The sequence below is a fragment of the Vanacampus margaritifer genome, chromosome 1, assembly GCF_051991255.1.
Source record: "Vanacampus margaritifer isolate UIUO_Vmar chromosome 1, RoL_Vmar_1.0, whole genome shotgun sequence".
Lineage (NCBI taxonomy): Eukaryota > Metazoa > Chordata > Actinopteri > Syngnathiformes > Syngnathidae > Vanacampus > Vanacampus margaritifer.
Window position 1 is genome coordinate 9,235,852 of NC_135432.1, and position 10,921 is coordinate 9,246,772.

The window sequence follows — 10,921 nt, forward strand, 5'->3', positions numbered from 1 at the left end:
CCCTCACTATATTGTGATTCGCTTTTTGCAGTCTCACTGTTTTGCAGATTTTTAAATCAGACATATAGAATTTTATAAATCACAGATTTTTCGCTACTTTACCATTTCTCACCAAACAGTTGATATCTAAAAAAATATATTGCTAGCCTGCAAGCTAACATCTATTCAACAGTGTGGTAAAAAGAAAAGTCAATTCATTAGCCATTATGAAAGCTCTTTAGAGTGAGGCATTGAGATACAAATGAAAATTGTGTGGTGACCACGCTTGTATCTCAAAACACTCGCATTTCAAATCATCGCATTTCAAATGAGTAGAAATCATTTAATCTGTTACAGCCCCCACAAAAACACAAACTTTCTTTTTTCTTTTTCATACTAAACATTGTATAATTTGAACATGATTAATTAAAGTGGTTTGTGAAGGTACCACAGTTTAGCTTTTGGGACGTTTTTGTGAGGTGGTGTGCTTTGGGATTTTTTTTTTCTCATGTAAACTAAGTGCCTTGGCTCAATAAAAGCCAGGAAAGGCCGGTCAACATCGGCGACCGTAAATGAGCAAAAAGCCGTCAAGCTTATGACGGTAAATGTTGTAAAAGCTCTGCATGTGGACTGACATAACAAAAGGAACATTTCTGAAAAATTCTGTGGGTTGGGACCTGCGCCTGGTCTGGAGTATACCTGCGGAAAAGGATCAGCGGGTGCCAAAACGTCAGGCAGGACACGTGTTTTCGGGCCCGCTCTCGTCTGCGTCCGGCCCCCGTGTTCAACGCCGTCCGTTAGTTGCGTGTGTTTGCGCTGAGTCACAAGTCTCAAATCAATTTTGGCTACTTGGCACCACCCGGGAAACCGCAAAGTGACCAAGTGGAATATTAGGAGGCCTTAACCGTTTTGGGTGCACGGAATGTACTTTTCAGAGTCAACAAGGTGCCGGAATGTTGCTCGCAAAAGGCCGACGGGCACCACAACAGCAAATACACACCCACACAAACTAACAGAGTATTTCTTTTCCACTCCAAAGGCACACATTGGCAGCTGTTGATTTTGCTGTTCTTCCTTTCTCTGTTTGTCCCCACGCTCGTAGTTACCAGTAGGTGTTGCTGTTGTTGCCTTTTGTGATTCTTTCTATGACAAATCTGTCGGCACAAAAAGAAATGCAAACCTACGTTGTTGTGCTTTATTTCTTTTTGGTTCTTTCAGCCCCTTCTCAAAACACGTACTAGCTAGCAGAGATTTCTTCTAATTGTCTTTTGTTTTTGTTGTTTTTGTGAGCAGCTGCTGTTGTTGTCCATTTTGTTCTGTCTTTTTCTTTTCTTGCTTGTTCGCTCTACTGGTTCCTTCCCAACCATGTCCAACACATACTACAACCATTGGTCTAGGGTAACCAAATTTCCTGTTTTTCCCAGACATGTCCACTTTTTCCACATCCTGTTCAGGCGTCCGTTTATTTTTGTTGTTGTATAAATTCATGAAAATTACAGTTTTTTATTGTGGGACAAATAGGAGGCAGTGTGCACCTTGTTGTTACCGCGACTGGTAGACCATAGACTGCTCCCAAGTCAATTGCCAAGGGTGTCGGAGGGGAAAATGTGCGGGTTTTGTGTGTGTGTGTGTGTGTGTGTGTATGTATGTTATTTATGTTATATTTATTTTTTTAAAAGTACTTTGTATTTTTTTAAAGTAAAAAGGCCAGCTTTTTACGTACCTCATTTCCTGAGCATTCCGTTAAGGTGCTGAGTTGTGTTGGCGGCCCAGAATTTTAGCTCACTGGTAGTGCTCTGCGCTCACAAACAGGAGACTTGGTTGCGGCATGTGTTGGATCACCTGCCCTGCCCACACCCCAATTCTTAAAAAAATAAAAAGTTGATCGCAGAAGGCTGCTTGCTTGAAAAATAATATGTAATATTATTGGAAATAATAATAATTATACATTTCATTTGTAATGCACTTTACATTTCAAATACATCTCAAAGTGCTACAGTTGAGAGTTAAAATCAAATTACCGTAAAATATAGCAGTGTTTAAAAACAATAGTTAAAAAAAGACAATAAAATATAGTGGAGTTGATTAAAAAAAAATAATAATAATGTTGGCCTTTTTATTTAAAGGAGATCTTGGTGCAAGAATGGTTGGTCTTAGAACATTACTTTATTACTTATTAATTTGTCAAGTAAAGCTCCAAAAGAGAACTATGTTTTTTGTTTTATTTTCTCCCCATATAGAGGAGGCATACCTTCAACTAGTTCTAAGGTTTGACTATCACTTAGCTCATTTACTCCCAGCCATTTCCACTGAAGCAACCCCCTTCGCTCCAGGATGTTTTACTGGATTTTGACGGATTTTGCAAGGCCCATAGAATATTGTGTTCCATTACTATAAAAACATGGAACCTACCAAAAGAAAGATTAGAGTCTCTTCTTGCATCAGGAAAAAATGTTAGATTTCTATCTGTTTCCGTTTTGCAGCAATTACCATTAAAATATAGCTAAGTTTCATCATTAATCACATATCTGTTTAGAACTGTGGGTTTGCAACATAGCCCTGGTTGATCTCTTCTATTCTGCTGCCATCTGCTGCCCCTTTTTTGTAATTACTACCATTGCTTCACCCGTTCTCTGCAGTTCAGAGGCTGCATCAAACCATTTTTAAAAAACATATAAATATGTCTTTGGGACAATTAAAACATTTAAAATAGAACGCATTTATATGTTTTGGGGAGCAAATGAGTTAAGTATCTCGAGGCCGGACCAAGTGTCCTCTTTTTTGGAAATCAAAATATTGTTCATAATGATGGTGAAACTGGTTTTCTACAAAACAAAAGTGCTGTCAAAGTTTTCCTACAACAGCCTGCTCTACAATATGCTGTTAGATCTCTTTTAGGGCCAACCTGAAAGTGTGACATGAGCACAACAACTGTTGACATTTGTTGAGGGATGGTTAACAAAGTGTTGACATTTACGTTTCAATGTGTGCAGTTGCTGTCATCCATGGAGGTGGCCAGGAAAGTCTTTTCAACAATGCACCACTGGCTCCCCACCTGGAGCCCACCTGACCATCACACACGCACATACGTACTCTTAATGCCTCTCACTCAGTCCGTCTGCTTTTATTTATAAGTGGCGTCATGACTGCCCACCCAGAGAATCTTGTTATTTTCACTTTTATTATTACTTTTGACTTGACTGCATTTGTGAACATTGTACACGTTGTGGACATTCAAGCGATGACATCATCCTGACATGGATGCTGTGGGTGGTCGAGCCCATGTTTAACATGAACACATTCGTTTTTCTTTCTTTCTTTTTTGGGGGGGGGGTTGACCTTTAAGTGTTGACTTGGACATATTCATACACTTTTTTTTGGTCAAATGACCTACTTGCCTAAATTTCCCTCTGCTCTCTAATGATCATTTATTCTATTAGTTCTTATTACATACTATTCTAAATTTCAATTTTTTGTTAACGCCTTTCAAAACTGATTGTCTTGACAATTTTTTTTTTTGACATGACATAATCAATTGTATCTAATGAAGTGTATGGCGAGTTTATATTTGTTAGTTTAAAAAAATGTGCTTGTGTGATGGATTTCAAAATTCTCCCCCATCAGGCCATCTCTTCTTTTTCTCTTTTGGCCCAACACTGTCAGAAGGTTTGGCCTATATTTGACATTTTACAAATTGGAATATTTTTCTATAAGATTGTAGTCAGTTATCCCAACATAGTTACCACTATCTGAATGCTAACATGCAAGGGGAAATTCCTTAGGCACACGGGCTAACAATTAGCATCTATGTGGCTGTATTGCTACTTTTAAGCAGTGGCGCAACACTAGTCAAAAGATAATATAACAATGTTCACAGGTATATATTCTTTATCCTCGGCAAAGAACGACTAATACTACTGCCGTACTAAGAAGTCGAGAGGAGCTGAGTCTCCAGTATACTCGTCTTATACTGCCCCCAGGTGGTCAGGGTGCACACACCAGAATGTGTCGCTCATTTGAAGGAGTTTAATTCTTTTAAATTGCATTAAATGATGTCATTGCTATATGTTTTTATAAAGTATAATTTTATTATAAAATGCTATTTTTCTCAGACAGAAACCACCTTTTGCCTCACCCAAGACTCCCATCTGGCTGTTTCCTGAAGACGAGATGATGGCGGCCGTCTGCAGCCTCATCGTGGAAAGCAGATGGAGGAAATGGATCCAATCTCATTTACGTTTGCCTCACTTGAGGAATGGAATAGTGGAAAAGTGTGTGACTGGCTGGTGTAAAAACATCCGCGTAATGATGAATCTCCCGCCAATTAGACACCGTACCCGCGTCTCCCCTCATTTCATAAGCTGGAACATCACACAGCTGGAAAGAGAGGGAGGGCGCTCGGCTGGAAGTGGAAAGAGGTGGCGGGGAGGAGGAATGTCAAACATTTGCGATGACGCTCCACTGGCTGTTTACATGCGAGTCATCGTGGCTGCGTGACATCAGAGTGCAGACTTTATAAATGTCAGCAGCAGGCCAGACGGACGCAGCCCGGAGGCAGACGCGGACCCGAGACAGACGCAGACTTTCGCTATCATGGACCGACCGCTGAGTGACTGCGTGACAACCTCGGCCCTGCTGCTGCTCATCGTGTCCTCGCAGGTGAACCTCAAACACGGATGTCGCGGATGAAATGACACGTGTGTATTTGTCACAGGATGACATCATGTCTGCTTGGTTCCTTATTTCATTTTCTTTTATGTTTTTATGATTTTGGGGGGGTTAGGTTAGTTTCTCAGGTACAGCAATCATTTTCCCGGGTCAATTTGACCCAGGTTATATTTGATGATAAAAACACATCCCAATAATATTAACGACTTTCATTGCAAATATTTCAAATGAACCATTTTGAACAGGTTTCTTCATGAAATACTATTTATAGTTCTGAAATTTTGGCCATGTTTAATGTTCCAAAGGCAAATAGGTTATAGCTGATGATAAACAGTTTTCAATGCAAAAATGTTTTTATTGTCTGTTTATACAAAGTTTTACTGCATAAAACTACTAATTTAAAAATGAGTCAATTTGACCCCAGCTATGTTTATTGTTCCAAAACTATTCTGATAAACATTTACAATTTAACTGAAAATATGTCAAAGTGAACCATTTTAATTGAGAACTTTTGGAGCAAAAAACTACTAATTTGTAGTTTTGCAATGTTAAAATTGGTCAATTCAAGCCAGGCTATGTTTAATGTTCCAAAACATTCCAATAATCATGTCATGTTTTAATGGAAAGTGTCAACGTGAACAATTTTAATTGTCTCTCGATGAGACGTTTCGTCACAAAAAAATTATTTCTTACATTTTCACTCTTAAAATGGGTCAATTTGACCCAGAATTTTAAACATTGCAACCCCCCCAAAAAGTTGCTTAAAGCTTAATATTATTTAAAAAAAAATGAACCATTTCTTCTCGTCTGTTTATGTGTTATATGTCCAAAAGCATCCAGAGAAACATAGTTATAACTCAGATGTAGGTGTTTTCAGGGCAAATATGTCGAAATCAACCGTTATTTTCTGTCTGTGCCAAGTTTGATCGCAAAAAGCTAATATTTGTTCTTTAACTTAAAAGTGAGCAACATAACAGAAGGGTTAAAGAAAAAGTCATTCTTAGCCAAGCCCGCTATGAGATGAGATTACGTAATGTCAATGAAGCATATAAGCTCGTCTGTATTTTTCAGTATTTGATTTTATACTTGACCAATGTGATTCTTGCGCTGGTTCGCTGATGCAGAAGAAATGAGCAGCAATTTAGCTAACAACAGCTGAAGCTCTTTGCAACAAGCTAACAAAAAATACTTTTGTGTTTCTGAAGCAGAAAATAATCAGAGCATAATTACTATGTAAATGAAAACTGTATAATTCCAACAAAAATAATAATTGTCATTTGTCACCACATTCTTCTTCTGTGGTGTCTGTTGGCACTTGACAAAGCGGCTTAATGGTGCATTAGCGCCATCAACTGATATTATCCTTCCACTGCAAGGAAAGCTATGTTAGTTGATGATAACCGGATGTTATGAAGTTTGCTACTGCCATCTAGTGGTGGTTCAAAGTGTACTCGGAGCTCAAATTTAGTTTGACCAAATAATTGGTTTAAGACACAACTAACTTGTATCTAAAAAAAAATATCACAAGTCAAGACACTTCGTATCTTAAGCTGTAACTGTACTGAAGTGAAGTACACATACCTAGAAAATCTACTTCAGTACAATAATAAAGTATTTGTATTTCCTTACTTCCCTCCACTGGTATAACTAATGATATTACATGTATTGTAGTATCAGTGTTGTTGTCTGCGACTCTGCTAAGCTAGGAAGGTGGAGTCTGTCGTTTTCTTCCGTCTTTCTCGATGTTTTTAATCATAAGCCTTTTTGTCATCTTATTCTTGCAGGTGTTGTGTCAGCTGTGTGACAGGCCGTGCCTCTGCCCCCGACTCACCCCCCAGTGTCCCCCCGGAGTCCCCCTAGTGGCGGACGGCTGCCGGTGCTGCATGGTGTGCGCGCGGCAGCTGGGCCAGCAGTGCAACAACAAGTTCCCGTGCGACGGCCGGCGAGGGCTGACGTGCGACTACAGCGCCAGCTTCCCCGGAGGCCCCGGTGAATGCGTCGGTGAGTAGCTACTTGGGGGCAGTCTTGGCAGTACCTTTTCAGGTCGAAGGTTCGGGTCACTGGGTGGCACCCTCAAAAGCAAAATTGACACACGCCCACACGTTAAATCAGGTCTGAGAAGCCTAAAAAACTGTGTTGGGAACGTTATTTTATAAAAGTAATTAGTTGTAGTTACTCATTACTTACTCAAAAAGTAACGAAGTTAGTAATTTAATTACTTCATAATTAACGTAACTCATTGCCAGGCAAAATAGCTATTTTCACTACTAAAAAATCATGTGGAGTAATTAATTAATTTATTTATTTATTTATTTATTTGCAGTTTTCAAAAGACATTAGAAATTAATAGATCGAAGGGTGAATGCCTCCATCATTTTTAACATCCTGTCACGATAAAATAATAATAATAATAAAACAAAGCAAAAAAATAGCAACGAGCGATCACAATCAGTGGCTAAAGTTATTTTAAAAAGGAAAAAAAAAAGGGGGAAGCCAAAATCGCTGATGCACTCTGAGCCATTTATTGAAAAGAACGAGTCGCAAAACGCACACTTGCAAAATGAAAACACTCACAAGGATCAGATGTGGGAAAATGGCCAATTTGAGCTGGAGATAAGAAATTAAGTTGTCCTGCAAGGTATCACTGCACTCAAATGCAGGTCTTTTTTTGTAATAAAAACATGATGAGGCAATTTTAAATTTGGCTGATTTCACATAAATGCCAGGACACTTGATGGCACACTCTGGTACTGTTTGGATTTGAAGATTTTCACGACAGTAATTCCCCGCCTCTATCTTGCATTTCACGCATCTCCCTCACGCTCATTAATTTTTTTCCCCTGTACACTTAATCCTCAATTTTTGTATACTGTTGCTCTGCCTACTATTAATTTTGGTTGTAATTCCACAGTCGACCAATAGATGGTGGCATTGGCACACTATTTTATTTGATACTGTGTAAAGTTTGACTAAAAAAGAAGAATGAAAACAGGAAGTAGTTCAGCTCAGCCTTGTTTTTGCTGCGGAGTTGTCAGATCGTTCCTTTTCAATCCTGCTTTTTACACCTACAGAAAGTGTAGGTTCATTTTATAATGTACATCCAGCCATGATTAGTCATGTATCTTGTGGGATTATACATTTGTTAACTTGGAGGAAAAACGGGAGTTACTTTATAAGATAGGCTGTTGATTTCATTAAATGAAGGAAATGTGAACAAGGATCAGTTATTTTTAGTAAATAAAAACTTTTGACCAATTGTGCCTTTTAGCTGAGAATGATCTGACCTGCGAAGTCAACGGCATCAGCTACCACGACGGCCAATCCTTTCAGCCCTCGTGCGACGTCCACTGCCACTGCAGAGGTGGCGGCGTCAGCTGCGTGCCCGCTTGTCCCCTCAATTCCCGCCTGCCCACCGCCGACTGTCCTCACCCGCAATTCGTCCGGCTGCCGGGGAAGTGCTGCAAGGAGTGGCTGTGCGAAAACCTGGACAACTCTGTGCTTCAAGACGCCATCTCGGGTAAACGCGTTACACTCAACAACGGTCTGTGCTGAAAAATCTTCCAGCACATCACTAAAAATATCACAGCAAATATATACACTACATTACAGAACACGTCATGGCATATGGTCGTCAGAGAGGAATTTTTGAATGGCACGTGTCCGTATGGCTGACATATCTACGATGGGGAGTGCCGGGATGTATTTAAGAGAATATTTTTGGGCTAACACCTCGATCAGGTAGCTACTGTACACGCACCGGCTACAGCTAACCCAAACGCTTTGCTGATAGCTGGCTAATGCCCTGTTAGCAACAAACGAAAGGGAGATTTCAAACTTGGATGCTGGACCTGAGAAATAAACTAGCTTAGCACTAGCTAGAATGAGGCTACTTGTAACGGAGATGGATTTAAAAATCAAAAATCCTATTGTACACTTTTAAACACATTTAAAAAAAAAAAAATGCTGTAGGCCAAAACTCTTGTCCAGAGTATTTACGTCGCTACGCATTCCGTTTTTAGTGACGTAGAATGGCGGCAGGCTGAGCAATGTGAAACGCTTACAAAGAAAGCAAGTTAAGCCTCGTAGCGTTCCTAAAGAAACAACATGCGATCGGGAGAGTCACCCTCCACTGAATGGACTTTGGCTTGTTTTCTTCTCCAACGGATGCAGTCACATTGGTGGATTGCTTGCACTCACTTAAATGCAGTCAGACACTGTTTGGAGTTTCTAATGTTTTTGTAGCGGCTTAATTTCCGCTCCCTCTCTCCCGTTCTCACTTACCGAAAAATAACATCCACTCGTGTTGAATTTCTACACAGCTGCTTGTTGCTATTAAAAGAAGTGTTTGTACGTTCCTCCCCAAGGAAATATGGCTTGTCTTGAATTCAAAACTAGCAGACATGACCAGTCACCATGTGGAGGAGTAATCACGCAAACACCAGGCAGGACGTGGATAATATTTGGAGAGAAAATGACATCATTATGCAGCATGGGAAATATGCTCGGAATGAATTTGCATCAACTTTCACAGAGTACCTTCTTCATGTGCCGGAAAATAAGCTCATTTCTTTTCCATGCGCACTCTTACATAACTAGTCAAAGTCCCCCACCTGTTTGTTAAATAGAAAGTTTTGGTTCAATGCCACAAGAATGTGGAGTTAGGCAACATTTTGGCTGTTTTGAATCGTCGCCATATCTGGGTGTTTCCCAAACGTTATCCAGACAAGACTCATGATCTTGCCTCCATTACTTACAAATTGGCTCAGTCTGTTTATTTGTTTTAGTTGTGGGAATGGTAACGTGCATCATGTGCAACTATAAATGACATCCTTTTTTTCCAGTATTCTGCCATCTAGTGGACAAGCATTTCATTGCTGCACATTTCACGTACGTCACTGGAATCAATAAATAAACAAAAATCCACGAGTCGGGTCGCTCGTATCTCAAGGCACCAGTGTCTGCGGATGCTAGTTGGCAGATTTCCATCGATTGAGGGGGGGTTCCGGAACATAACCCCCGCAATGGTCAAATTTCCACCGTCAATTCACTTCCCTTGTGTTTTGGTGTCTCGTGTTTCTGTTTTTGTTGTCAGCCATGAGTGCAAATACTCGGCAGCTGGCGGCCCCGCTGCCGTCCGCTTCGGTCTGCGTGGAACGGAGCACCCAGTGGAGCGCGTGTTCCCAGAGCTGCGGGGACGGCATCTCCACGCGCGTGTCCAACCACAATCCGGCCTGCAAGCTGCAAGTGGAGACTCGACTTTGCAAAGTTCGACCCTGCCATGCGCAACTCGCCGTGCCAAGTCGACCCATGGTGAGTCTTCCAGTTGGGGCGGAAACAGAAGCCAGGCTTCTAACCAGGATTTAAAAGCATTTACACTTGCTGCTGATTTCACTTCTGATGACAGCTTATTCCATTTACTTGCATCATAACAGCTAATTGCTGCGTCACCATGTTTCTTTGAACTCTGAGCTCCACTAATTGACCCGAATCTGAGGTCTACTAAGTTTATATTTATATGCAGCGTGCTTGTGTGCTGTTTCACCAGCTCGGGCAGCAAAGCCAGTGCACGGCCAGCTACGCGTCACCCGGGCCCGTCCGGCTGCTCCATCACGGCTGCAGCAGCACGCGCGTCTTCCGGCCGCGATACTGCGGCACTTGCACCGACTCCCGCTGCTGCACGCCCTCCCACACCTCCACTGCCGACGTGATCTTCCGCTGCCCCACCGGCAGGCCGCGGCGGCGAGCCGTCATGGTGATCCACTCGTGCGTCTGCCACAACAACTGCTCCTACTCGCCATTCACCAACCCGGCTCTTCGGGGATACAGACCCTGACTGGTCCCCATGATAACGTGACACACCACACTCCAAGCTGCTAGGCTGAATTTGGAATTCGGATTTGCGACGGCCACCATGCATCTGTCGTGAAGCCTTGAAAGAGACAGTGACTTTTTTTGTATATACTGTATATAAATAAATAAAAACATCTTTCTTTCTCCACTGATCTCATTTCATTGTATGCACTGCAAACTCAAAACAGGTGCTCAACAAGTGGTCAATGAATTGGCCAATAGAATCTCTTGTTCAATTTAAAAAATAAAAAAAAGAGACAGAACAAGCCATACTTTTTGTAGACATTTTTAAGCCCAGAACTATATAATAAGTTCCAATGTACGGATCATTGGCAATGTACCTTCCATAGATGGGAGTTCAAGTCATATGACTCGATTCCCTGATTTACGACTTGCGTGGCAAAAACTTCTGAAAGACTCAACT

General features: G+C 41.2%; 1 protein-coding gene across 2 annotated transcripts; it reads left to right on the plus strand.

The window, feature by feature from the left end:
* The first annotated feature begins 4,155 nt into the window (after nucleotides 1-4,155).
* ccn5 (cellular communication network factor 5) lies at nucleotides 4,156-10,645 on the plus strand. Of its 2 annotated transcripts, none has more exons than XM_077572990.1 (5): nucleotides 4,156-4,676; nucleotides 6,432-6,648; nucleotides 7,916-8,164; nucleotides 9,740-9,957; nucleotides 10,193-10,645. In XM_077572990.1, exons 2-5 carry the CDS (start codon nucleotides 6,531-6,533, stop codon nucleotides 10,478-10,480), a joined length of 873 nt encoding a protein of 290 aa, XP_077429116.1. In that variant the 5' UTR covers nucleotides 4,156-4,676; nucleotides 6,432-6,530; the 3' UTR covers nucleotides 10,481-10,645. The 2 variants fall into 2 exon arrangements, with proteins under 2 accessions (XP_077429116.1, XP_077429105.1); XM_077572979.1 differs by having other exon boundaries at nucleotides 4,159-4,638.
* Nucleotides 10,646-10,921: the final 276 nt, after the last annotated feature.